The sequence below is a fragment of the Thalassophryne amazonica genome, chromosome 2 (genome assembly GCF_902500255.1).
Source record: "Thalassophryne amazonica chromosome 2, fThaAma1.1, whole genome shotgun sequence".
NCBI lineage: Eukaryota > Metazoa > Chordata > Actinopteri > Batrachoidiformes > Batrachoididae > Thalassophryne > Thalassophryne amazonica.
This window is the reverse complement of record NC_047104.1, coordinates 8,544,897-8,572,511: the sequence shown is the minus strand read 5'-3', so window position 1 is coordinate 8,572,511 and position 27,615 is coordinate 8,544,897. Positions and strand designations below refer to the sequence as shown.

The following is a 27,615-nucleotide window of genomic DNA, read 5'->3' as shown; positions in this document are numbered from 1 at the left end:
TCTCTAAATTAGTGAGACGCCATTTCCTCTCCAACTTACGGGTTATCTGCTTTAAGCTACGAGTTTGTGAGTTATACCACGGAGTCAGACACTTCTGATTTAAAGCTCTCTTTTCAGAGGAGCTACAGCATCCAAAGTTGTCTTCAATGAGGATGTAAAACTATTGACGAGATACTCTATCTCCCTTACAGAGTTTAGGTAGCTACTCTGCACTGTGTTGTTATATGGCATTAGAGAACATAAAGAAGGAATCATATCCTTAAACCTAGTTACAGCGCTTTCTGAAAGACTTCTAGTGTAATGAAACTTATTCCCTACTGCTGGGTAGTCCATCAGAGTAAATGTAAATGTTATTAAGAAATGATCAGACAGAAGGGAGTTTTCAGGGAATACTGTTAAGTGTTCTATTTCCATACCATAAGTCAGAACAAGATCTAAGATATGATTAAAGTGGTGGGTGGACTCATTTACTTTTTGAGCAAAGCCAATAGAGTCTAATAATAGATTAAATGCAGTGTTGAGGCTGTCATTCTCAGCATCTGTGTGGATGTTAAAATCGCCCACTATAATTATCTTATCTGAGCTAAGCACTAAGTCAGACAAAAGGTCTGAAAATTCACAGAGAAACTCACAGTAACGACCAGGTGGACGATAGATAATAACAAATAAAACTGGTTTTGGGACTTCCAATTTGGATGGACAAGACTAAGAGACAAGCTTTCAAATGAATTAAAGCTCTGTCTGGGTTTTTGATTAATTAATAAGCTGGAATGGAAGATTGCTGCTAATCCTCCGCCCCGGCCCGTGCTACGAGCATTCTGGCAGTTAGTGTGACTCAGGGGTGTTGACTCATTTAAACTAACATATTCATCCTGCTGTAACCAGGTTTCTGTAAGGCAGAATAAATCAATATGTTGACCTTTGTGCTGATTGACAATGATTCAAGCAATCTATATGCAAAATTACAGAAAAATAAGTTTTTTCAGCAATAAATTGAGAAGTGTGAAAAATGTCTTCTTTTTTTTTTTGATGATTCAAGAAGAATGCAATTTATTTATTTAACTGCTGCAGGTGGCCTCCTCAAAAATCTTTATCAAAAATGAGAAAAAATGTTGACAGTCTTTCAGCAATATACTGAAGAGTGAAAATGTCATTTTTTTTGGCCCTTCTTGGGGGCCCCACAGGGATTCAGTCTGATAGTCCTACGTAGTACAACCAGGCAATCCCCCAAGGATTGTCTGCACCACCATTCAGAATTTTTTTTTCCCCAGAAAATCATCAGACTTCACAGCGTGCACAAACATTGATGGCATTAGACCTGCATACCTTCACCCAAAGGACTAAAAAAAACCTCAAACATCTGCCACAGCTTCACTGTAGTCTCGTCTCTTTAATATTTTACTTCTGTTTACGTTAAAAATTCTGTGATCATATTTACTAAAACACATCCCTGTCTGTCCGCCCCTGCATCCCGACATCTGTTTCTCTCGTTGTGTTTGTCCGTTCTGCAGACTGAGCGGGTGCAAATTTCATCTGGCAGCAAAAGAGAGAAATTTGGAGACTGAGGAATAAGGAGAGAGACAGAGCTGGATGAGACTGATGGCCTTTGGTCTTTCACCCAGGAGAGATGAGCAGATGTTGGAAAGAGACAGAAAGAGGGAAAATAAGATTATCACTGCCTTCAATGAAGATCTGAAGCATCACTAGTCTCCAGATGAGCCGTTTCAAGCCCTCTCCATTTGGACCTCATCCTTTTCTTGTTGGTGTGTCAATTACCTCAATGATGCGACTCCTAATCAGCAACGCCGTAATATTAATCTACTGGATCATAACTGTTTCTGCAGCCTGGGCAGTGGGGCGTTTATTACATCCTCGGTCAGGATTAATTATCCTGCAGAATGAATACTGTTGAGAATGAGGTGTTCCTGTTCTGATCAGATCTCACCGCATTATATCGAACCAACAACCTCACAAACAAATAAACAAACAACCCAGACTGCAGAGGTGTGGGCATGTCCTGTGAGGTCTCAGGCTTCATTACCAGAGTTGGGCTGCCCGTGTTTTCCGGGCCGAGCAGACTCCCAGCCATCCACTGACTGGACCTCCAACAGGTACGAGCTCTTGGTTTCCCGGTCGAACACGGTCTGTGTGTAGATGAACCCCAGCTCAGGGTCAATGCGGAAGTACTGGTGGTCTCCACTCCGGTCCTCCAGCAGGGAATACGAGATCTGGAAGGGGTGGGATTGGACCAGACAAAGACACGATCATTTAAAATCTGACTGTCATGGAACATGAATTTCAACAAAAACGTGCCCCTGTGAGTGAGTTCAGACAGGAAAATTAAATATCACATCGTGTACGTTAAATTCTCCACACAGCACAACATGATCACGCTGGTGTCATACTGTGTCAAACAAGAAGCAGTAAGTCCAACATCTTTTGGGCAAAGATCACGGAGGACAAGAGGGGAAAGCTCAGAGAGGAAAGGGCTTTCTCTGTCGATGCTCCCAAACTGTGGAACAGCTTGCCTCTGGGTGTTAGGGAGGCACCCTCATTGGCTATTGTTAAAGTTTGTGTAAAAACACACAAATGTGGCTTAGTTCGATAATGTTTTAAGTTGCATTTTAGTGGTTCTTATCTTCATTTTATTGTATTTTACCTTGTCTTTTGTTTTTATTGTACAGTACTTTGTGACAGCGCTGGCTGTCTTAAGTTGCTTTTCAAATAAAGCTGGTATGGTATGACATGGTCCATCCATCCATCCATCCATCCATTTTCTTCCGCTTTATCCGGAGTCTGGTTGCGGGGGCAGCAGCTCAAGCAAAGCCGCCCAGACCTCCCGATCCACACACACCTCCCCCAGTTCCTCCGGGGGAACCCCAAGGCGTTCCCAAGCCAGCCGAGAGATGTAGTCCCTCCAGCGTGTCCTGGGTCTTCCCCAGGGCCGCCTCCCAATGGGACGTGACCGGAACACCTCTCCAGCGAGGAGTCCAGGGGGCATCCGGAAAAGATGCCCGAGACACCTCAACTGACTCCTTTCGACGTGGAGGAGCAGTGGCTTGACTCCGAGCTCCTCCCGAGTGACCGAGCTCCTCACCCTATCTCTAAGGGTGCGCCCAGCCACCCTGCGGAGGAAACTCATCTCGGCTGCTTGTACTCGCGATCTCATTCTTTCGGTCAAAATCTCATGACCATAGGTGAGGATCAGAACGTAGATTGATCGGTAAATCGAGAGTTTTACCCCCCTACTCAGCTCTCTCTTCACCACGAAGGTCCGATACAGCGGCCGCATCACTGCAGATGCTGCACCGATCCATCTATCGATCTCACGCTCCATCCGTCCCTCACACGTGAACAAGACCCCGAGATACTTAAACTCCTCCACTTGAGGTAAGGACACTCCACCGACCTGAACAGGGCAAAGCACCTTTTTCCGGTCGAGAACCATGGCCACAGATTTGGAGGTGCTGATCGTCATCCCGGACGCTTCACACTCGGCTGCAAACCTCCCCAGTGCATGCTGAAGGTCCTGATTTGACAAAGCCAACAGAACGACATCCTCTGCAAACAGTAGAGACGAGATTCTGTGGTTCCCAAACCAGACCCCCTCTACACCCTGGCTGCGCCTAGAAATTCTGTCCATAAAAATAATGAACAGAGCCATTGACAAAGGGCAGCCCTGGCAGAGGTCAACGTGCACTGGAAACAGGTTTGACTTACTACCGGCAATGCGAACCAAGCTCCTGCTGCGGTCGTACAGGGACTGAATAGCCCTTAGCAAAGGACCCCAGACCCTGTACTCCCAGAGCACTCCCCACAGGATGCCCCGAGGGACACAATCGAACGCCTTCTCCAGATCCACAAAACACATGTGGACTGGTTGGGCGAACTCCCATGAACCCTCGAGCACCCAGTGGAGCGTGTAGAGCTGGTCCAGTGTGCCGCGACAGGACAAAAACCACACTGCTCCTCCTGAGTCCAAGGTTCGACCATCGGTCGAATTCTCCTCTCCAGTACTCTGGAATAGACCTTACCAGGGAGGCTGAGGAGTGTGATCCCCTATAGTTAGAACACAGCCTCTGGTCCCCCTTCTTAAACAGAGGGACCACCACCCCGGTCTGCCAATCCAGAGGCACTGTCCCCGATTGCCACACAGTGTTGCAGAGGCGTGTCAGCCAAGACAGTCCCACAACATCCAGAGACTTAAGGTACTCAGGACGGATTTCATTCACCCCAGGAGCCTTGCCACCGAGGAGCTTTCTAACCACCTCGGTGACTTCGGCCTGGGTAATGGATGAGTCCGCCTCTGAGTCCCCAGTCTCTGCTTCCTCTTCGGAAGACGTGACGATGGGATTGAGGAGATCCTTGAAGTACTCCTTCCACCCCCCCGACAACATCCCCAGTCAGGGTCAACAGCTCCCCACCCGCACCGTAAACAGTGCTGGTGGAGAGCTGCTTCCACCTCCTGAGGCATTGGACGGTTTGCCAGAATCTCTTTGAGGCCGACCGACTCAGTCCTCGGGTGACATGGTAACCAAACATTTTTTTTTTTTTAAATATCTCGATAACAAAGGAGCCCTCATTGGATGACCTAATGCTTACATCAATCACCAGCACATATTTGATTTATGGTATGAATGACTTCATACTTGAAGCTATACAGACAGACAAAGATTTACTTGTACTTTTATATCTGTGGTGTGTACAGCATGCACGGTCCATCTGAAGCCTTCTCACTATATTCTGGTTCTTTTCAGGTTACTGCAATCCCCCCCCCCACACACTAGTATGTGATTGTATGTATTTGCTCTTACTTTGCCATTGAGACCCAAGTCAAGGTCGTTGGCTGAACCTGGAAAACCATCATTCCAGATTCTGCCCCCTTCAGTGACCGAGGCTCATAGATGGAAGACGTGAAGAAAGGAACGTTGTCATTTACATCTGAAAGGAGCAGGAATACAGAGACCTTCAATCATTTCTTCTTGCATGACCCCATGTGCTTCAATTTCAATATCAGAGATACGAGCGAAGAAAATCATTTATGGTGCCTTCAACATTGGTGAGTCGTCTCGTAACAAAAACAGACAAAAACAGAATAACCCCCACCACCACCACCAGCAGCATGTGCACACACACACACACACACACACACACACACACACACACACACACACACACACACACACACACACACACACACACACACACACACACACACACACCACACACACACACACACCACACATATATGACTACATGTTGTACCATGACTCATCCATCTTCTTCACCAATCATTGCATAAAACTGGGATGGAGCTGTGACATGGCTACCATGGCAACTGTGCATCAACCGCATTTGGCTAATTCCTGATTTGTTTATTGAGGTCAGACTCAGCACAGACATCCATCGAGTCTGATCAGTGCTTCTTTAATTATCCTGCAGGTCTTTATTGTGCAGCAACATGAAAGTGAATCAGACCAAAGCTTTGCAGCATCCATATTTAACCCTTTGTGGTTGAGGCTCCTTCATGTACATCCAAGTTTCTTCAGGTCCATCGACCAAAAGCTTTAAAACAATCTCCAGTCCAGGCTCAGAATAAAATAGAACTGTCATTTACTGAAATTTCAAACACTTCTCAATACATAGTTACTAAGTGATTTTTAAATAAGCCCTCATGTTTGAAATACACAGAATCCGACACAAGTAAAAAAAAGAAAAAGAAAAGCTTTTGCAATAGTGTTTGAATAGTTTTCACAATGTTTTCCGTGCAGTTGATGTAGACTTCCCTTTTGTTTTTTCAAGTATTTTTGCAACGTTTGTTGGGGAGGAGGCCAAGCGGTTATTGTGCTTGTTTTTAGTGCAGAAAGTTCCCAGTTCTCCCCCTCTAGCTGCCACCTTATCGTGGTGGGGGAGTTTGTGTACCCTGACGATCCTAGGAGCTATGTTGTCGGGGGCTTTGTGCCCCTTGTAGGGTCTCCCAAGGCAAACAGGTCCTAGGTGATGGGTCAGAGAAAGGGCAGTTCAGAACCTCCATGAACAGTAAAAAATCAAGGACCAAGACGTCGCCCGGTATGGCGGAGCCGGGGCCCCACCCTGGATCCAGGCCTGGGGTTGGGGCTTACGCGCGAGTGCCTGGTGGTAGGGCCTGAGCCCATGGGGCCCGGCCAGGCTCAGCCCAAAAGAGCGATGTGGGCCCGCCCTCCTGTGGGTTCACCACTTGCAGAGGGGGCCATGGGGTCGGGTGCAGAGAGGATTGGGTGGCGGTTGAGGGCAGGTGGCCCAGCGACCCGGTCCATGCTCACAGCCCCTGGCTGTTGGGACGTGGAATGTCACCTCGCTGGAAGGGAAGGAGCCTGAGCTTGTGCGGGAGGTTAAGAGATACCGACTAGAGATAGTCGGGCTCAACTCTACGCACAGCTTGGGCTCTGGTACCCAACTCCTGGAGAGGGGCTGGACGCTTCATTTTTCTGGCATTGCCCACGGGGAGAGGCGGAGAGCTGGGGTCGCATTGCTTATTGCTCCCCAGCTCAGTCGCCATGTGTTGGAGTTCACTCCAGTGAACAAGAGGGTCGCATCCCTACACCTTCGGGTCGTGGACAGGTCTCTCACCGTTGTCTCGGCCTATGGGCCGAGCAGCAGTGCAGAGTACCCAACCTTCTTGGAGTCCCTGGGAGGGGTACTAGATAGCTCTCCGACTGGGGGATTTCAATGCCCACATGGGCAGCGACAGTGAGACCTGGATGGGGTGTGATCGGGAAGCACGGCCTCCCCGATCTGAACCCAAGTGTTGTTCAGTTGTTGGACTTCTGTGCTAGTCACAGTTTATCCATCACGAACACCATGTTCGAGCACAAGGGTGTCCATAAGTGCACGTGGCACCAGGACACCCCGAGCCGGAGGTCGATGATCGACTTTGTAGTCATATCATCTGACCTTCGGCCACGTGTCTCGGACACTTGAGTGAAGAGAGGGGCAGAGCTGTCGACCGATCACCACCTGGTGGTGAGTTGGATCCGCTGGGAGGGGAGGAAGCCGGTCAGACCTGGCAGGCCCAAACGTATCATGAGGGTCTGCTGGGAATGACTGGCGGAACCCTCTGTCAGCGAGGTCTTCAACTCCCACCTCCGGGAGAGCTTCTCCCAGATCCCGGGGGAGGTTGGAGACATGGAGTCCGAGTGGACCATGTTCTCCACCTCAATTGTTGATGCGGCCGCTCGTAGCTGTGGTCACAAGGTCTCTGGTGCCTGTCACGGCAGCAATCCCCGAACCCGGTGGTGGACGCCGGAGGTAAGGGATGCCGTCAAGCTGAAGAAGGAGTCCTACTTATCTTTGTTGGTAGGTGGGACCCCGGAGGCAGCTGACAGGTACCAGGAGGTCAAGCGTGCCGCAGCCCGTGCGGTCGCAGAGGCAAAAACTCGGGTCTGGGAGGTGTTCAGGGAGGCCATGGAGGAGGACTATCGGTCAGCCTCGAAGAGATTCTGGCAAACTGTCTGACGCCTCAGGAGGCAGAAGCAACTCTCCACCAACACTGTTTATGGTGCAGGTGGGGAGCTGTTGACCCTGACTGGGGATGTTGTCGCGCAGTGGAAGGAATACTTCAAGGATCTCCTCAATCCCATTGTCATGTCTTCTGAAGAGGAAGCAGAGACTGGGGACTCAGAGGCAGACTCATCCATTACCCGGGCCAAAGTCACTGAGGTGGTTAGAAAGCTCTTCGGTGGCAAGGCTCCTGGGGTGGATGAAATCTGTCCTGAGTACCTTAAGTCTCTGGATGTTGTAGGACTGTCTTGGCTGACACACCTCTGCAACATCGCATGGCGATCGCGGACAGTGCCTCTGGATTGGCAGACCGGGGTGGTGGTCCCTCTGTTTAAGAAGGGGGACAGGAGGGTGTGTTCCAACTATAGGGGGATCACACTCCTCAGCCTCCCCGGTATGGTCTATTCCATAGTACTGGAGAGGAGAATTCGACCAATGGTCAAACCTCGGATTCAAGAGGAGCAGTGTGGTTTTCGTCCTGGTCGCGGCACACTGGACCAGCTCTACATGCTCCTTCGGGTGCTTAAGGGTTCATGGGAGTTCGCCCAACCAGTCCACATTTGTTTTTTGGATCTGGAGAAGGCGTTCCACCGTGTCCCTCGGGGTACCCTGTGGGGGGTGCTCCGGGAGTACGGGGTCCGGGGTCCTTTGCTAAGGACTATCCGGTCCCTGTACGACAGCAGCAGGAGCTTGGTTCGCATTGCCGGTAGTAAGTCAAACCTGTTTCCAGTGCATGTTGGCCTCCGCCAGGGCTGCCCTTTGTCACCGGTTCTGTTCATTATTTTTATGGACAGAATTTCTAGGCGCAGCCAAGGTGTAGAGGGGGTCTGGTTTGTGAACCACAGAATCTCTTCTGTTGTTTGCGGACGATGTGGTTCTGTTGGCTTCGTCAAATCAGGACCTTCAGCATGCACTGGGGCAGTTTGCAGCCGAGTGTGAAGCGTCCAGGATGAAAATCAGCACCTCCAAATCCGAGGCCATTGTTCTCAACCGGGAAAAGGTGCTTTGCCCTCTTCAAGTCGGTGGAGTGTCCTTGCCTCAAGTGGAGGAGTTTAAGTATCTTGGGGTCTTGTTCACGAGTGAGGGACGGATGGAGCGTGAGATCGATAGATGGATCGGTGCAGCATCTGCAGTGATGCGGTCATTGCATCGGACCATCGTGGTGAAGAGAGAGCTGAGTAGGGGGGCAAAGCTCTCGATTTACCGATCGATCTACGTTCTGATCCTCACCTATGGTCATGAGATTTGGCTCATGACCGAAAGAACAAGATTGCGAGTACAAGCAGCCGAGATGAGCTTCCTCTGCAGGGTGGCTGGGCGCTCCCTTAGATATAGGGTGAGGAGCTCGGTCACTCGGGAGGAGCTTGGAGTCGAGCCGCTGCTCCTCCATGTCGAAAGGCATCTTTTCCAGATGCCCCCTGGACGCCTCGCTGGAGAGGTGTTCTGGGCACGTCCCATTGGGAGGAGGCCCCGGGGAAGACCCAGGACACGCTGGAGGGACTACATCTCTCGGCTGGCTTGGGAAGGCCTTGGGGTTCCCCCGGAGGAGCTGGGGAGGTGTGTGTGGATCGGGAGGTCTGGGCGGCTTTGCTTGAGCTGCTGCCCCCATGACCCGACTCCGGATAAAGCGGAAGAAAATGGATGGATGGATGGAGTTCCCAGTTCAAACCCCACCCCTGCCCATTCCTTCATCTAATGTGGAGTTAGTCAGGAAGGGCATCCGGTGTAAAACGTGTCAAATCATACGTAGATCCTCCTTGGATCTGCTGTGCCGACTCCAAGTGAAAACAATGGAGCAGCCAAAGGGATATTTTTTATTTTATTTTATTTTTTGCACAATTTTAATATAGATAATTAATTCCTTCGGTCAATTGTGTTTCTCCAGGTAAATATTTGAGTTGTGTCAGTAAGGGCAAAGCTGACTTCCCAATTTGCTGCACTCTAGCCTGTGGAATCATAGAGGAGGATTCAGAAGGGTTCGTGCGCTCTACAGCAGTCCCATAAAAGGACAGAACTCGTATTGAAACAGAGACAAGGTGGCTAGAAAATGCACTCAATGTATTGTTGTGAAACCTCGCAAAACACTTTATTTCCCTCCAGTGACTATAATATGTATCTGGCTCCGTGGTTGGCATGAACCTGGACTTTCTGGTGATGGTGGCAGAAAAGAGAACCCTGGATAAACTGATGGACATTATGGACAATGCCAGTCAGCCTCTGCACACCAGCAACCAGAGGAGCCTCTTCAGCCACAGACTGTTCCTTCCCAAGTGCAGGACCAACAGACTGAAAAACTCCTTTGTCCCTCAGACCAGGGGTGTCCAAGGTCAGACCTCGAGATCTACCTTCCTGACGCTCTTACGTGTCTCCCTGCTCCAACACACCTGAATCCAATGAAAGGCTCATTAAAAGCCTGCTAACTAATCTTTCATTGGATTCAGGTGTGTTGGAGCAGGGAGACACGTAACAGCATCAGGAAGGTAGATCGTGAGGACTGACCTTGGGCACCCCTGCCTCAGACTATCAGACTGTACAGCTCCTCACTCAGGGGGAGGAGGAGTAACAGGAAGACAGAGGACAGGAAGGAGAGGAACAGTAGCCAGTAGACAGTAGCGATCAGTATGTCTGGTATTTATATTTGAGTATTTATATTTGCATTTTTTTTTTTTTCTTTCAGTTTTGATACTCTGTGTGCTTCTTACCCTGTGTGCTGCTATACAATACTGCTGGAACCTCAAATTCCCTGAAGGAGTCTTCCCAAGGGATTAATAAAGTTCTATCTAATCTAATCTAAAGCCCAACTGATATATCGGTTGGTCAATAGTATCGGCTGATATGAACCTTTCAGAAACATATCCATGTCACTGTTATTTTTGTCCATTGGGATTATTTACAATTTAGTTAAGCATAACTGGGACCCCCTTTATCCTTTTGTCACATTAGCAACAAGAGAATGAAGCGAAGTGGTCAGATAAAGTGAACACTCTGCCACAAGGTAGTCTGGGCCAAAACAGAGCAGAATCCTGTATTATGTAAATGCTGAGTGATGTGCCATGGTGACTGCCGATCTGAGTGAAGGCAGCATGACATATATTAGTTAGTTGTTGGTTAAATTTTTAGTTATTTATAACAAAGTTGATGTTTAAACATTAAAACTTCAATCCTCAATTACTTTTATTTATTATAAGGGTCTGACAGTAAAACAGTGTTTTTACGTTTCCTTGAATATATCATATTATATAGATATATTTTTTGCCCCTATTAATAAAATCCATATCAGTCAGGCTCACCACCATATTAATATTACACCATTGCAGGTGACGTTTGATGATACACGCAGGCAGAATACATCTAAGGTGTGCTTATCCATTACCTTCTGTGTACATTTGACAGTGGTGGACTTTAGACCAGGTTTTAGGAGGTTGAAGGTCCAAACAATTTGTGGTGATGGAAGATAAACACACCAGCTCTCTACTGGGCCACAACTTACCCTGAAACCAACACACTCACGAGTGCTTGTGGTATTGTTGTTTACTGGACACAGGCGTAGAAATGACAACAACGAGCAACAGGGCTTCCACTGGGCTTGGCACCAGGTGGACAACTGGGTCTCGAACTATGGTGGTTGTTACTGGACTGGTTGTAGAGATGGAATTCTCTGAGAGTTCCTCTGGTTTCACTTTGTTTGGACTTTTTGATGCTGGGATTCTGTCCCATTTTCCATAGGATTTGGATAAATGAATAAAATATAAAATGAGTAGATTACAAAGAAGCAAAGAGTCATCATGTGAAATGTTAGACTAATACTGGCATTGGTTAAAAGAGAATATCCACATCCTCCACAGGGTTCACTGCAGTGTTCAGGAATTAATGAAATAATTTAGCTATTGTCAAAAACATAAAAAACTATCATAAAGGAATAACGGTTTCCACCTTATGGATCAAACTGGATGAAATGACAGGATGTAATGTGGGGTTTTCTGTTCATTTGTTTCTTCAAGTCTTAAAGTTGAAATGGGTCCAAATGTGCCATTAGTCTTGATAGAAATGTTAATAGCTACAGTGTGTATGGACTCAATCATCAATTTTCAGCTCTGACGTTAGAAAACAGAATTCTTAAAATCAGAAATGTTAAATCATAGAATCCAAATGTTAATGTCAGTGACTGGTTTTAAAGTTGTTTTTTTCTGGAATGCTGCTGGTCTTCAAAGCTGCCATTTCTCCCCTCTTTCTTCTGAGGGAATGTCTTAATCTGTGAATTAAAAATGGGGCCTTAAATCCATTACAGAAGTCGACCCTCCCTCAGTGCCTCACTGCCTCTGGAGGAGTCAAAGAGCTTTCTTATTAAGATAAATACGGCTGAACAGAAAGCGCGAAGAGGGACAGAACTCCCAGAGAAGGGAAACACTCACAGTTAATTATTTCTCAGTAGTCTGAAGCAAGCGGGATTTCATCCACAGGGCATATGGGGTAAAGGCAGAGTTATTCTGAGGAGTGAGGTTGGGAGTATAGCAGTCCGAATACGAGCTTATACAGTGTGTTGCCAGAATAAAGTGATGACAGCGATGACACACAGAAGTGTTAAAGGTTAGAGAAGGCGGCTTGTGTCATGATCCTGAGTGAATGCGATTCTAGATCCATTTGCATTCAGACGTCAGTGAATCCCGCTCAAATCCGGCTCCTCCAAGCACACTTATATGTCTTGAAACCAGGAAAATCATTCTACTGGATTTGACTCTTTGTGTTGCTTGTGGAAACATCAATCAATCAATCAATTTTTTTTTATATAGCGCCAAATCACAACAAACAGTTGCCCCAAGGCGCTTTATATTGTAAGGCAAGGCCATACAATAATTATGTAAAACCCCAACGGTCAAAACGACCCCCTGTGAGCAAGCACTTGGCTACAGTGGGAAGGAAAAACTCCCTTTTAACAGGAAGAAACCTCCAGCAGAACCAGGCTCAGGGAGGGGCAGTCCTCCGCTGGGACTGGTTGGGGCTGAGGGAGAGAACCAGGAAAAAGACATGCTGTGGAGGGGAGCAGAGATCGATCACTAATGATTAAATGCAGAGTGGTGCATACAGAGCAAAAAGAGAAAGAAACAGTGCATCATGGGAACCCCCCAGCAGTCTAAGTCTATAGCAGCATAACTAAGGGATGGTTCAGGGTCACCCGATCCAGCCCTAACTATAAGCTTTAGCAAAAAGGAAAGTTTTAAGCCTAATCTTAAAAGTAGAGAGGGTGTCTGTCTCCCTGATCTGAATTGGGAGCTGGTTCCACAGGAGAGGAGCCTGAAAGCTGAAGGCTCTGCCTCCCATTCTACTCTTACAAACCCTAGGAACTACAAGTAAGCCTGCAGTCTGAGAGCGAAGCGCTCTATTGGGGTGATATGGTACTACGAGGTCCCTAAGATAAGATGGGACCTGATTATTCAAAACCTTATAAGTAAGAAGAAGAATTTTAAATTCTATTCTAGAATTAACAGGAAGCCAATGAAGAGAGGCCAATATGGGTGAGATATGCTCTCTCCTTCTAGTCCCCGTCAGTACTCTAGCTGCAGCATTTTGAATTAACTGAAGGCTTTTTAGGGAACTTTTAGGACAACCTGATAATAATGAATTACAATAGTCCAGCCTAGAGGAAATAAATGCATGAATTAGTTTTTCAGCATCACTCTGAGACAAGACCTTTCTGATTTTAGAGATATTGCGTAAATGCAAAAAAGCAGTCCTACATATTTGTTTAATATGCGCTTTGAATGACATATCCTGATCAAAAATGACTCCAAGATTTCTCACAGTATTACTAGAGGCCAGGGCAATGCCATCCAGAGTAAGGATCTGGTTAGACACCATGTTTCTAAGATTTGTGGGGCCAAGTACAATAACTTCAGTTTTATCTGAGTTTAAAAGCAGGAAATTAGAGGTCATCCATGTCTTTATGTCTGTAAGACAATCCTGCAGTTTAGCTAATTGGTGTGTGTCCTCTGGCTTCATGGATAGATAAAGCTGGGTATCATCTGCGTAACAATGAAAATTTAAGCAATACCATCTAATAATACTACCTAAGGGAAGCATGTATAAAGTGAATAAAATTGGTCCTAGCACAGAACCTTGTGGAACTCCATAATTAACCCTAGTCTGTGAAGAAGATTCCCCATGTACATGAACAAATTGTAATCTATTAGACAAATATGATTCAAACCACCGCAGCGCAGTGCCTTTAATACCTATGGCATGCTCTAATCTCTGTAATAAAAATTTTATGGTCAACAGTATCAAAAGCAGCACTGAGGTCTAACAGAACAAGCACAGAGATGAGTCCACTGTCCGAGGCCATAAGAAGATCATTTGTAACCTTCACTAATGCTGTTTCTGTACTATGATGAATTCTAAAACCTGACTGAAACTCTTCAAATAGACCATTCCTCTGCAGATGATCAGTTAGCTGTTTTACAACTACCCTTTCAAGAATTTGTGAGAGAAAAGGAAGGTTGGAGATTGGCCTATAATTAGCTAAGATAGCTGGGTCAAGTGATGGCTTTTTAAGTAATGGTTTAATTACTGCCACCTTAAAAGCCTGTGGTACATAGCCAACTAACAAAGATAGATTGATCATATTTAAGATCGAAGCATTAAATAATGGTAGGGCTTCCTTGAGCAGCCTGGTAGGAATGGGGTCTAATAAACATGTTGATGGTTTGGATGAAGTAACTAATGAAAATAACTCAGACAGAACAATCGGAGAGAATGAGTCTAACCAAATACCGGCATCACTGAAAGCAGCCAAAGATAACGATACGTCTTTGGGATGGTTATGAGTAATTTTTTCTCTAATAGTTAAAATTTTGTTAGCAAAGAAAGTCATGAAGTCATTACTAGTTAAAGTTAATGGAATACTCAGCTCAATAGAGCTCTGACTCTTTGTCAGCCTGGCTACAGTGCTGAAAAGAAACCTGGGGTTGTTCTTATTTTCTTCAATTAGTGATGAGTAGAAAGATGTCCTAGCTTTACGGAGGGCTTTTTTATAGAGCAACAGACTCTTTTTCCAGGCTAAGTGAAGATCTTCTAAATTAGTGAGACGCCATTTCCTCTCCAACTTACGGGTTATCTGCTTTAAGATACGAGTTTGTGAGTTATACCACGGAGTCAGGCACTTTTGATTTAAAGCTCTCTTTTTCAGAGGAGCTACAGCATCCAAAGTTGTCTTCAATGAGGATGTAAAACTATTGACGAGATACTCTATCTCACTTACAGAGTTTAGGTAGCTACTCTGCACTGGAAAATCACTCAGATGCCAGTCAGTGATTTTCATTACCCTGTCATCAGTGTGGGAATGTGACACGTCATTTTAAAGATCACTGAGCAGTTGAGAGAAATGGATTAAATTCATGACATGTAAATCCTGATATCTTGAGCAAATGACTAAGATAACCTGTCAAGACTGGGACTTCCTGTTGAAACTTTTTCTTCCCCGTATCCATGCTGGTCGAGGTCACACTGGGCATCAGCAGCTTGCAAATTCACAAAGAACATTATTTCTGTCACTTTATCATCCAAGGTTGATTTTGTTTATGTGCATTGTGGCAGCACGTTGTGATATGGTTTTAAGAATGTTTACCCATTTTTTAAAGTAAACTCTCATTACCCGAAGCAGCACAAAATAAACACATGTACGTGGGCTGTCCGTAAAGTATTGGCCCTTTTTATTTTTTTTAAAAACTATATGGATTTCATTCATATGTTTTTACGTCAGGCAAGTTTGAACCCTCGGTCGTGATCGATCGGTCGTAATGCGTGAAGCCTCCGCGTGGTGTTCCACGACAAAATCTCTGGTTAAAAGTGAAATCTGCCGGAAAATGGCTGATGTCCAGCTCTTGTGATTACCGGAGAAAGAGCACACAACGTCTCGTATCCACAGAGCCATCCGTTTAGAAATGATACAGTGTTTTGTGCCGCGTTGTCGCAGCTCGGAGCGCGGTGCGCCAAACGTCCTCAAAGGGGTCCTTAAAGCGACAGTTAACAGTCCTTATTCTCTGTGAAGCCCGCAAAATTTTCACCGTAAGCCAGATACATTTTTCAAATGGTTTCCGGTTCTGAAAAAAATCTGATGGAAAAAAAGTCCTTTTCATTCCGCCATTTCCAAACAATGAAATTCCGACGAGGGGGCGGGACCACTCCTTCCCAAGGTGTGCTCACAGGCGAATGACGTCACCGACAGGCGTGGAAAAACTCATGCATGCGCACGAGGGTTCAAACTTGCCTGACGTAAAAACATATGAATGAAATCCATATAGTTTTTAAAAAAAATAAAAAGGACCGATACTTTATGGACAGCCCACGTATATTAATAATAACTCATAATCAAAATAAAGAAAAAAAATGTTTGGTAAGAGATGAAGTTATTCAACCCTGATCATACCTGTGGGGTCTGATCAACCCTGGACATATACTTTATATGTTACTAAAATATTATATGTCAAACCAGGCTAATATCTTAGATGACAGAAGCCTGAAAGAGGTTAAGCTGCAAGATACACAGCTACAGAAGTGTATTGCATTCACTGGATTAAAAAAAAAGAAAAAAGACAGCTGATCTCGTAATTACATATGAGAAATAATTCCGAGATCTTTTCTTGTAATTATGAGATCTGCAGTCTAATTTTGTTTTTCTTATCCAGTGAATGCAATATGTTTCCATACACAGCAGAAGCACAGGGAGACATTTCAGAGGATGAGTTCATTCAGAGATTGAGGACACAGTTCCACACAGAGGTCTTACCCCAGTAGATGTACTGCTATTGCTTGTTCCAGTGTATGTGAAGGAAGTTAATAAACATGTTTGTATTTTCAATAAACAACATATTGCTTTTTTTGTACTTTCAAATAAAAAAACCACCCTGGGGTCTGATTGGACCCCACATTGTAAGACTGCGGTGTAAAACAGCACGGTAAGATGAGGGTTAAATGGTGGTGGTGCTACACAAGAGAGTTGAAGTGAAACAGCCAATTATATACACAGTCTATTTTCTGCAAAACTGTATCTGACATTTCACGTCAGATACACGTCAGAAACTCCTGCTCTGTGGTATTTTAGTGGAACCACCGGAATTGAAGCTGGAAGTCGACACTACAGGCGCATCATTCAGCTCCACAAAGGCAAAGTTACACATTGGTGCCAGCATCAAAATAGTTTTGCACCCAGCTGCATTTGTCATTCATCTGGAGGAAACTTTTCCTTTGATTTCTTCTGTTACATTCTGGACTGATTACATCATTGATTTTCTTTTTCCTACGGAGGTGATGGTTTAGTGTTTTAAACGTTGGGCTTCAGACCAGAGGATCCTCAGTTCAAACCCCAGTCTGGCCGAACAATCACTATGGACCCTTGTGCAAGGTCCTTAATCCCCAAGTTGCTCCCGGTGTGTAGTGAACGCCTTGCATGGCAGCACCCTGACATCGGTGTGTGCGTGTGTCTGGATGAATGTGAGGCATCATTATAAAGCGCGTGGAGCTTCTGATATGTATGGAAAAGTGCTATATAAATGCAGTCCATTGCCTATACTTGGAGCTTTCACTTCCCAGTGCAAACAACTAAATGTAGATCTTCTTTTTAGTATTGCTTAAATATAAAACAATAAATGAAAAGACAAAAAAGAAGAAAAATCAATTAACATTTTTACAACAACAAAAAGGTGACAAACTCTTATAAAAACAGAAGAAGCACTTTAAAAGCAAAAATGTCACAGCACTACTCAACATTAAAAAGACATTTTGAATAAACAAATCAGTTTTGAATTACAATGAATCTGGAAAGTATTCACTTCACTTTTTCTATATTTTGCAGTATTACAGTCTTATTCCAAAATGGATGGAATTCATTTTGTTCCTCAAAATTCTACCCATCATGGAGATGTGAAAAAAATGAGATTTTTGCAATTTTATAAAAAATAAGTCAGAAATCACATGTACCTAAGTATTCACAGCCTTTACATGAAGCTCTGAATTGAGCTCAGGTGCCTCCTGTTTCCACTGATCATCCTTGAGATGTTGGAGTCCACCTGGGGTAAATTCAGTTGATTGGACATGATTTGGAAAGACACACACACACCTGTCTACATATAAGGTCCCACAGTTGACAGTCAGAGCACAAATCAAGCATGAAGTCAAAGGTATTGTCTGTAGACCTCCGAGACAGGGTTGTCTCAAGGCACAAATCTGGGGAAGGGTACAGAAACATTTCTGCTGCTTTGAAGGTCCCAATGACCACAGTGACCTCCATCATCTGTAAATGGAAAAAGGTCAGATCCACCAGGACTCTCCCTAGAGCTGTCTGCCCATCTAAACTGAGTGATCGGGGGAGAAGCAAATGACCAAGAACCTGATGGTGACTCTGTCAGAGCTCCAGCATTCCTCTGTGGAGATAGGAGAACCTTCCAGATGGACAACCATCTCCAGCAGAGTGGCCACACAGAAGCCACTTCTCAGTAAAATGCATATGGCAGCCCATCTGGAGTTTGCCAAAATGCACCTGAAGGACTCTCAGACTATGAGAAACAAAATTCCCTGGTCTCATGAGAAAAAAAAAAAAAAAACTCTTTTGCATGAATGCCAGACATTATGTTTGGAGGAAACCAGGCACCATCCCTACAGTGAAGCATGGTGGTGGCATCATCATGCTGTGGAGACGTTTATCAGTGGCAGGAACTGGGAGACTAGTCAGGATTGAGGGAAAGAATGCAGCACTGTATAGAGACATCCTGGATGAAAACCTGCTCCAGAGCACTCTTGACCTCAGACTGGGGCGACGGTTCATCTTTCAGCAGGACAAAGACCCTAAGCACACAGCCAATATATCAAAGAAGTGGCTTCAGGACAACTCTGTCAATGTCCTTGAGTGGTCCAGCCAGAGCCCAGAACTGAATCTGATTGAACATCTCTGTGGAGATCTGAAAATGTCTGTGCACTGAAGCTCCCCATTCAACCTGATGGAGTTTGAGAGGTGCTGCAAAGAGGAATGGACCAAATTGTCCAAAGATAGGTGCACCAAGCTTGTGGCATCATATTCAACAACACTTGAAACATTGTGTGAAACGTTTGAAACCCAGCCTTAACCGGGGAAGGGGTCTGAGACACACTTTATCCCCTGTTTACAATGGGGTACTCAGGTCAAAGGAGTTTCAGTCTTTTGTTCATGGTAATGAGTCATTCACGTCATCAAGGGAGCCATCAGAAAGGCATCCCTCCCATCATTAGAGGGACAACTGTCCTGTCATTAGGTGTGCTAACTTCCTTTTTTCTTCCTTTTCTCTCAAAAATTCTTGAAAGGGTAGTTGTAAAACAGCTAACTGATCATCAAAATTTTATTACAGAGATTAGAGCATGCCATAGGTATTAAAGGCACTGCGCTGCGGTGGTTTGAATCATATTGATCTAATAGATTACAATTTGTTCATGTAAATGGGGAATCTTCTTCACAGACTAAGGTTAATTATGGAGTTCCACAAGGTTCTGTGCTAGGACCAATTTTGCTTAAATTTTCATTGTTACGCAGATGATACCCAGCTTTATCTATCCATGAAGCCAGAGGACACACACCAATTAGCTAAACTGCAAGATTGTCTTACAGACATAAAGACATGGATGACCTCTAATTTCCTGCTTTTAAACTCAGATAAAACTGAAGTTATTGTACTTGGCCCCACAAATCTTAGAAACATGGTGTCTAACCAGATCCTTACTCTGGATGGCATTACCCTGACCTCTAGTAATACTGTGAGAAATCTTGGAGTCATTTTTGATCAGGATATGTCATTCAATGCGCATATTAAACAAATATGTAGGACTGCTTTTTTGCATTTGCGCTATATCTCTAAAATTAGAAAGGTCTTGTCTCAGAGTGATGCTGAAAAACTAATTCATGCATTTATTTCCTCTAGGCTGGAATATTGTAATTCATTATTATCAGGTTGTCCTAAAAGTTCCATGAAAAGCCTTCAGTTAATTCAAAATGCTGCAGCTAGAGTACTGACAGGGACTAGAAGGAGAGAGCATATCTCACCCATATTGGCCTCTCTTCATTGGCTTCCTGTTAATTCTAGAATATAATTTAAAATTCTTCTTCTTACTTATAAGGTTTTGAATAATCAGGTCCCATCTTATCTTAGGGACCTCATAGTACCATATCACCCCAATAGAGCGCTTCGCTCTCAGACTGCAGGTTTACTTGTAGTTCCTAGGGTTTGTAAGAGTAGAATGGGAGGCAGAGTCTTCAGCTTTCAGGCTCCTCTCCTGTGGAACCAGCTCCCAATTCGGATCAGGGAGACAGACACCCTCTCTACTTTTAAGATTAGGCTTAAAACTTTCCTTTTTGCTAAAGCTTATAGTTAGGGCTGGATCAGGTGACCCTGAACCATCCCTTAGTTATGCTGCTATAGACTTAGACTGCTGGGGGGTTCCCATGATGCACTGAGTGTTTCTTTCTCTTTTGCTCTGTATGCACCACTCTGCATTTAATCATTAGTGATTGATCTCTGCTCCCCTCCACAGCATGTCTTTTTCCTGATTCTCTCCCTCAGCCCCAACCAGTCCCAGCAGAAGACTGCCCCTCCCTGAGCCTGGTTCTGCTGGAGGTTTCTTCCTGTTAAAAGGGAGTTTTTCTTTCCCACCTTCGCCAAGTGCTTGCTGACTGTTGTGGTTTTTTCGTAATTATTGTATGGCCTTGCCTTACAATATAAAGTGCCTTGGGGCAGCTGTTTGTTGTGATTTGGCACTATATAAATAAAATTGATTTGATTTGATTTAGAGCACAATAGTTGCTAATTAGAGCTATTGTTTAGTCACTAGCCTATAGCAGTCTGCCTCTCAGTAGGAGGGGTCTGGTTAGGTTTAAAACTCCAGCTTTTGTTGGCTTCTGTTTTATTCTTCTCTACAAGAGTCAGACAGAAGTCAGACTTCCAGAGCAAGAATTTTAGCTGAGGAAGCTTCTGCGATTTGAAGCGAAACGTCCTCGCGTCAAGCAACCCAGTCCCGTCAAAGATTCAAGCTTCTCTACCCTGGAAAAAGAAATGCTCTCATTCTCTCTTCCGACTTCTTTTTGGACTTATTCTCCTCTTCAACACTCTCAGTCCTTAGCTCATGGCTTTTGTTCCTTTCTGTTCCCTAACTTTCATTGTTTGACGCACCAGTTTTTATAACTTTAAGGTATGATTTAAGTCCTCTGCATTTTGAAGACAATTTCTGAGCTGAGTTTTTCAAATTAAGAGCAAATTTGCAAGTCTCCAAATTCTTTATTTTTCCGCCCAATGACAAAAAGTGTTTTTGTTCAACTTGTTTTTTCTGCACAAAGCCTTGAACTTTTTCTAAAATTTTCCAAAGACTTTAAATTGAACTTCCACAAGTTCACTGAAAGACAATCAGGAGCGGTTTGTACAAGCTGGACGAAGGATAAGAGAACATTGGTTAGTGCCAGCGTAGACTGCAGGACAGTAATTGAGTCTTGATGTACTAAAAGCACGAAGATCATGTTGACTGCGGAAATGCTTTATTTCATCCAGGAAAAAAATCATCCCCCCCCCACCACCCAAATAACTCTATCAGGATGTATAGACCCCAACCAATTTTTCCCCTCCCATGGACACAATTTTGGTAAAATATTTTGTTCTCCTGTTTTTTTTTTTTCCACTTCCATACAGGGTTGATGGACTTTCTCCATCCAATCAATACTTGAATTTCCTTCAACTTACCCACATTGCTTTTTTCTCCTGCACTGCCTTCACTATCTTAACCATCACTGAACTAACCCCTGTCTTATAACCTTGGACCTGCCTTGATTCAGAACTGGCACAGCACTCCTGACACCCTGTTCCAATTTGGACGACACTAATGATTGTGAAACCAATTTTGATGAAGTAAAATTGAATACAGCACCACAGACAGAGTTAAGTATTGAGGGTAGAATTAAAAAAAAAAACAATGATAAGGTCACAAAGCACTCTTCTGAATTAAAGCAATTAAGGTGACAGAGCTGAAAACAGACAATAAGCTTCATGCATGGATTTTACAGTCCGTTATTAGTTTGCCCTTCATGATGTACGTTTATTTGCTCAGGGGAACTGACTAATTCCTACAGCAACACTGTTTGGAGCGAGTGTCGTCCTGATGTTGGCGTTCATTCTGTGCCACTTCCAGTTCTCATTGTTTATGCTCTGCCTGATCAAATTAATGTTTTGTGGAATTCAACAAATTAAATCATTTCTCTTCTGACATTAGCTTTGAGCTCAGTCACCACAGTGATTCTCCGGCACCCAGTTTGTCCTTTCTCCAGTCATACTATATGAGAGCCAACAGCCAACTTGCTGCCTTTTTCTTGAATTTTGTTGTATAATCATATGTAGCAGCAGTAAACTATATGTACTATGCATATATAATTATAGGCATTTAACAATACGTGCATACATCATTGTATGTGCATAAATATCTATATAGGCACATATAATTATACATACATGTATTATATGGATATCACTATATATCCATATAAAAATATATACATGTATTAATACATGCAATAATTAGCATATGTGTAATTACATATAATTATTTATACACATATAATATTTTCCCATATAATTATGCATGCATATATTATTATATGCATATGATAATATACCATATTTCCTTGATTAATAGCCTGGATGTTTTTTTTGGGGGGGGGGGGGGTTGACCCGGAGCCTAAACGAGGCAGGCTCGTATTTAAGGCAGGCAATTATTAACAAAATGCAACTTGCTGCCTGCTCTGTCATTTAGAAGTTTCACACTTATCCCTGGGTGTGCTGAACAAAAGAAAACTGCTTCACATCTGTCATGTAGCATCCACCTAGACATTCTTAATATCTTATATTCAGCTCAGCTTTGAAGTGTGATTCCTTCCTGAATGGTGATGATTTCATCATCTGGAGTGGGTTCGGGATCTTTTTCTTCCTCCTCCAGCAGGTCAGTGATGAGGGCTTCATCAGTGCAGATGAGTCCTGATGATTAAAAGTTTGTGGATCTGACTCTTTAGATCCTTACGACCGGTTCGGATTGGGCGGGAATTTATAAATGCTACACATGTGGCGGGCGTGTGTATCAATTAAGTTTGTGTATAATTAAGTGTATAAGGGAATATGGAAATCAAGGAAACACTGTATGTACGAGGTCTATTAGAAAAGAAACTGACCTTTTTTATTTTTTTCAAAAACCATATGGATTTGAATCACGTGTGATTGCGTCAGACAAGCTTGAACCTTCATGCGCATGCGTGAGTTTTTCCACGCCTGTCGGTTACGTCATTCGCCTGTGAGCAGGCTTTGAGTGAGGAGTGGTCCAGCCCCCTCGGCGGATTTTCATTGTCAGGAAATGGCGGAATGATTTGGGCTTTTTTTCCATCAGAATTTTTTCAGAAATTGTTAGAGACTGGCAGCTGGAAACCATTCGAAAAATTTATCTGGCTTTCGGTGAAAATTTTACGGGCTTCACAGAGAATAAGGACTGTTACTACAGCTTTAAGGACGGCTTTAAGGACACTCGGTGCGCTGCGCTCCGTGCCGCCATCGAGAGCCACAAACCACCGGATCATTTCTAAACGGATGGCTCTGTGGATCCGAGACTGTTGTGTGCATTTTCTCTGGTTATCACAAGAGCTGGACATCAGCCATTTTCCGGCAGATTTCACTTTTAACAAGAGATTTTGTCATGGAAAGCCGAGCGGAGGCTTCGCGCGTCACGACCGATTTGCTGATGGAGCGAGACAAAGGAACACCTCCGTTTTGGTCTCACAGGACGGCTTTGAGATGGCATTCAGACAGCTGCCGGTGGTTTTTCCATCGAGTGATTATCCGAGAAATTGTGGATGTGCCTGGACATGCGACAACATGTCCTGTGAGGCTTCATCACAGCATTGCTTTGCGCCATGCGGCACCGCTCCACCCCCCAGAACCCAACCTAATTACAGCCCTCTTAATCCCCTGCCACTTTAAGCATTTTTTAATGTAGATGTAAATTAATATTCAAGTTTTCAGCTATTTGACAGTAGGGCTGTACAATATGGACAAATTATCGTATCTCAATATTGTCTTTTTTTTTTTCGTGCTCCCGTGACAAAATGAGTCAAATTTTTGTGCCGGGGCTTTTTTTTTTTTAACTCAGTATTACTGAACCTACTACCAACCCCAACCCTACCCTTAACCCTAACCTAATCTTACTCCTTCCCCCCATCCTAACCATAACCACCCTGAACCCCCACTTCACTTTTAATTTTGTGCAGCCATCACGGAATGAATTTGAATGAATTTGTGCTGTCGTGACGAAAATGAAGTGCTTTTCATCACATTATCATGAATCAATATATTAATGCATATTCCGTGCTGCTAAATCACAACTTGCTGTGAGACCAGGTTGCAATATGACATATGATATGACTATGATTTGACACAAAGTGCAGCAACAGTGAAAATTAAACATTCTTAAACAAAACATTAATAATACCACACTCATTTTACACTCATCATAAGGTTAGGATACTGTGCCCTCTGAAAATATTGAAACACTTGGTGTTTCACATATTTTAATTTGTTTATGCCATTTCAAATACATTAAATACAAAAAATATAAAGAATAAACATTTCTAAAATTATCTTCCTCAAACTCAAACTGAAAGCAAATCTCTAAAACTTGATAATAGCTGTAAATAATAATCAGTTTTATAGCCAGTTTTCTTCAGAGAAGTCAGGGGATGGAAACATGAACATTTCCAAGTCACTAAATATGTCTTGGACTTTATTTATCAGTTATGAAGAAATACATATGTGTTGTTCACCAAATCATCAAATCTAGGCTTGTATCTCAGATGTACTTTCTGGCAAATTGTAGCTGAACTTTCAGGAATTTTTTTTAAAGAAAATCCTCCTCTACACCACTTCATCAGGAAGCTGGATTTTATATGTTTAATTAATTTATATCAAATTGTAGAGATTTGCTTTCAGTTTGAGTTTAAGGAAGATAATTTTAGATTATTTATCTAAAGTTGTGTAACTGGTGTGTCACTCAGACAGTGAAATTAAGAGGTTATTTAATCAACAGCTGCCTGCTTGTTTAAAAATCACTGGAAAAACATGTATATATAAGGCAACCCGAATTAAAGGAGAAATGCCGTTTTTAACAAGCTCAAAATAACAAAATACATAACATTACAAAATAACTGGTGTCATTATTAGTCCATGGTTCAAACGACGTGTTCAGTTCAGATCTGAGGCAAACATTTTTCTTCTTCTACTAAGGTGGATTACAAAGTTTTGTGATACACAGCATCAACTACTGGACAGGAGGAACCTAGCACTCAATATGACTCATTGATTTCAAAATGCAGCTCTTTTCAACCAGACGTGCGGTGCTGTGACATGTCAATCATCTGTGTCCAATCAGATTTCAAGGGGAGTCCAGTGCAACCCTGGCCTCTGCTGTAGCTCCACCCATGCCAGGAAGTGTTCAACATTTGACATTTCTTGTTTCACTGTGGACTAAAAATTTGGCATGTGAAAGATGTAAGATGCTTAAAGATGCTGAGAGTGGAAGCCAGAAAGCATGTGAACCCTGAAGCCAGTGAAACAGGAAGTTAAAAAAAAACAATAGCAAACAACAGGGAGATAATATCACAACAACACTAGAATAAAACAGAGAACATAATACTAAGGATGTAAACCTGCAACATGAACCATGACAGTACACCCCACCCAAGGAACATCACCAGATATTCCAGAAAATCAGAGTGGTCAAAATAGAAGTCACAAGTCAACAAGTTGTCCAAAATATTACTGCTGTGCTCCCAGGAATTGACATTAGGACCATAACCCTGCTAATCAAAAAAAAAAAAAAAATTGACGTTGTCTGTTTCAGTGGTGCACAGCCAGGAGACACTGGACCACAAAAGCTGGTGGACTGTCCACTCTCTTGGGGGAGGCCACAAGAGGAGGACATAAAGGAGTAGACCTAACAGGATTCACCTGTGAGACTTGAAAAGTGAGGTAGATGCAGATAGAGGTGGTGAGAGATGAACAGCAGCAACACTGAGAACATTCGAAGTAGAAAAGGATGAACAAAACAAGTAGCCAGCTGTACGTCCCACCAGACGCTCGGACTGCCGTGTTGGACTTCTGCCATGGTTCCAAGCTCTCCTGCCATCCAGGGGTGCGAAGAACCGTGGCAGTGATCCGGCAGCGGTTCTGGTGGGCGTCAGTCGAAGCGTCTGCATGGTATCCCCACGGACATCGTCTCGGACCGTGGTCCTCAGTTCTCCTCGCAGGTCTGGAGGAGTTTCTGTAGGGAGCTGGGGCCACGGTGAGCCTGTCATCCGGGTACCACCCTCAGACCAATGGTCAAGCAGAGCGGGCCAACCAGGACCTTGAGCAAGCGTTGAGATGTGTCACCTCTGCTCACCCGATGGCCTGGAGTCAACATCTGGCCTGGATCGAGTATGCACACAACAGTCAGGTCTCATATCCACCGGCCTTTCCCCCATTCGAGGTTTTGTTTGGGGTACCAGCCCCCGTTGTTTCCGGCAGTGGAGGGGGAGGTCGAGGTGCTCTCGGTCCAGGCCCACCTCAGGAGATGCTGTCGGGTATGGAAGAAAGACCGCTCTGCTCTCTTGAAGACCCGGATGCGGGCTAAGGTCCATGCAGACCGCCGACGAGCCCCGGCCCCAGCTTATCAGCCTGGGCAGGAGGTGTGGCTATCGACCAAAAAACATCCTCTGCACACGGACTCCCTGAAGTTAACTGACTGATACATCGGACCATACCGCATCCTCAAAGTCATCGGCCCAGCCGCAGTGAAGCTCCAGCTTCCAGCTTCACTGCGGATACACCCGGTGTTTCACATCTCCAAGATCAAGCCATACCACACATCAGACTTCTGCACCCCTGGACTGGCGCCATCTCCTGCCCGCATCATCAACGGAGAACCGGCGTGGACCGTAAGGAAGCTCCTTGATGTACGTCGGAGGGGTCGGGGGTATCAATATCTGGTAGACTGGGAGTGTTATGGCCCAGAAGAACGCTCCTGGGTGAAGAGGAGCTTAATTTTGGATCCCGCCCTCCTGGCGGATTTCTACCGGAGGCACCCTGACAAGCCGGGTCGGGTGCCAGGAGGCGCCCATTGAGTGGGGGGGGGTCCTGTTGTGTGGGCTGCCGAAGAGGAGGTACTGCTGGCCCATCACCAGAGGGCATCCTGCCTGTTGGCACTTTTCAGGCTTCAGAGGGTGCACTGGCCAGATGGATCCTCCAGGTGCACCGTGTGGCTGTCAGCTGTCATTCATTACTCATCACTTCATTCCATAAAAGCCTGGGAAAGACACCATAACTCTGCCGAGTTGTTAGCTTACCACGCAGGTAAACCGACTCAGCCATTTTGTGCCGTACGCACATTCATTGTAACAGAAGTCTTTGCAGTTGTGACTTATACTTGCAGCTTGTAGCCGAGTTTGTGGAAGTTGGAAGAGCTGGCATCTCCACTCCTCACTTCTGACTTACTAAGTATAACAATTGACACTGCACGTCCTCCAGTTTTTCCTCTGCACTCTGGGAGTATTTGGATTTATTCCTACAAGAGGATTTCTGTGTTGCTGACTGTTTGCTGGGTGTTCACACACCCACCCTAACCTGTTTTTTGTTCCTGCCAGCAGTACCGGGTCTGACAGCCACGAGCGGTGGCCACCTGGGGGAATCAGGACTTGGCGGCTCTGGTGTGTTGCAGGTCTCCGTTGGCGGTGGAACGTCGTGGGTTCCGGCTCTTCTCTGGATAGGCGTCTCCTATCCCCGGGCCTGCCCACACGTCACCTTTTTGGTTACTGATTGACTTAAGCATATTTGGTTGTGTTGCACATTTGCATACTAAATTGTCATTTATTTGAATTCCTATTGGCCATTCATTTATGCCCCCTGGCGTGGGTCCGTGCATTTCACTTTCACAACACAGATAATGATATTTACATACTGTATTTGTTGTCATTCTGCAGGGGTAGTGGCCAGGTGGTTTGTGCAC

The 27,615-nt window shown here is 44.6% G+C and overlaps 1 protein-coding gene across 1 annotated transcript in view; it reads right to left on the bottom strand.

Annotated features, from left to right (window-relative positions):
- The window catches only part of si:ch211-186j3.6 (neural-cadherin), a 1,133,875-nt gene that overhangs the window by 494,887 nt on the left and 611,373 nt on the right, over positions 1-27,615 (bottom strand). The window contains 3 exon segments of the mRNA XM_034183518.1: positions 2,042-2,228; positions 4,815-4,852; positions 4,855-4,941. Coding sequence (XP_034039409.1) covers positions 2,042-2,228; positions 4,815-4,852; positions 4,855-4,941 — 312 coding nt within the window.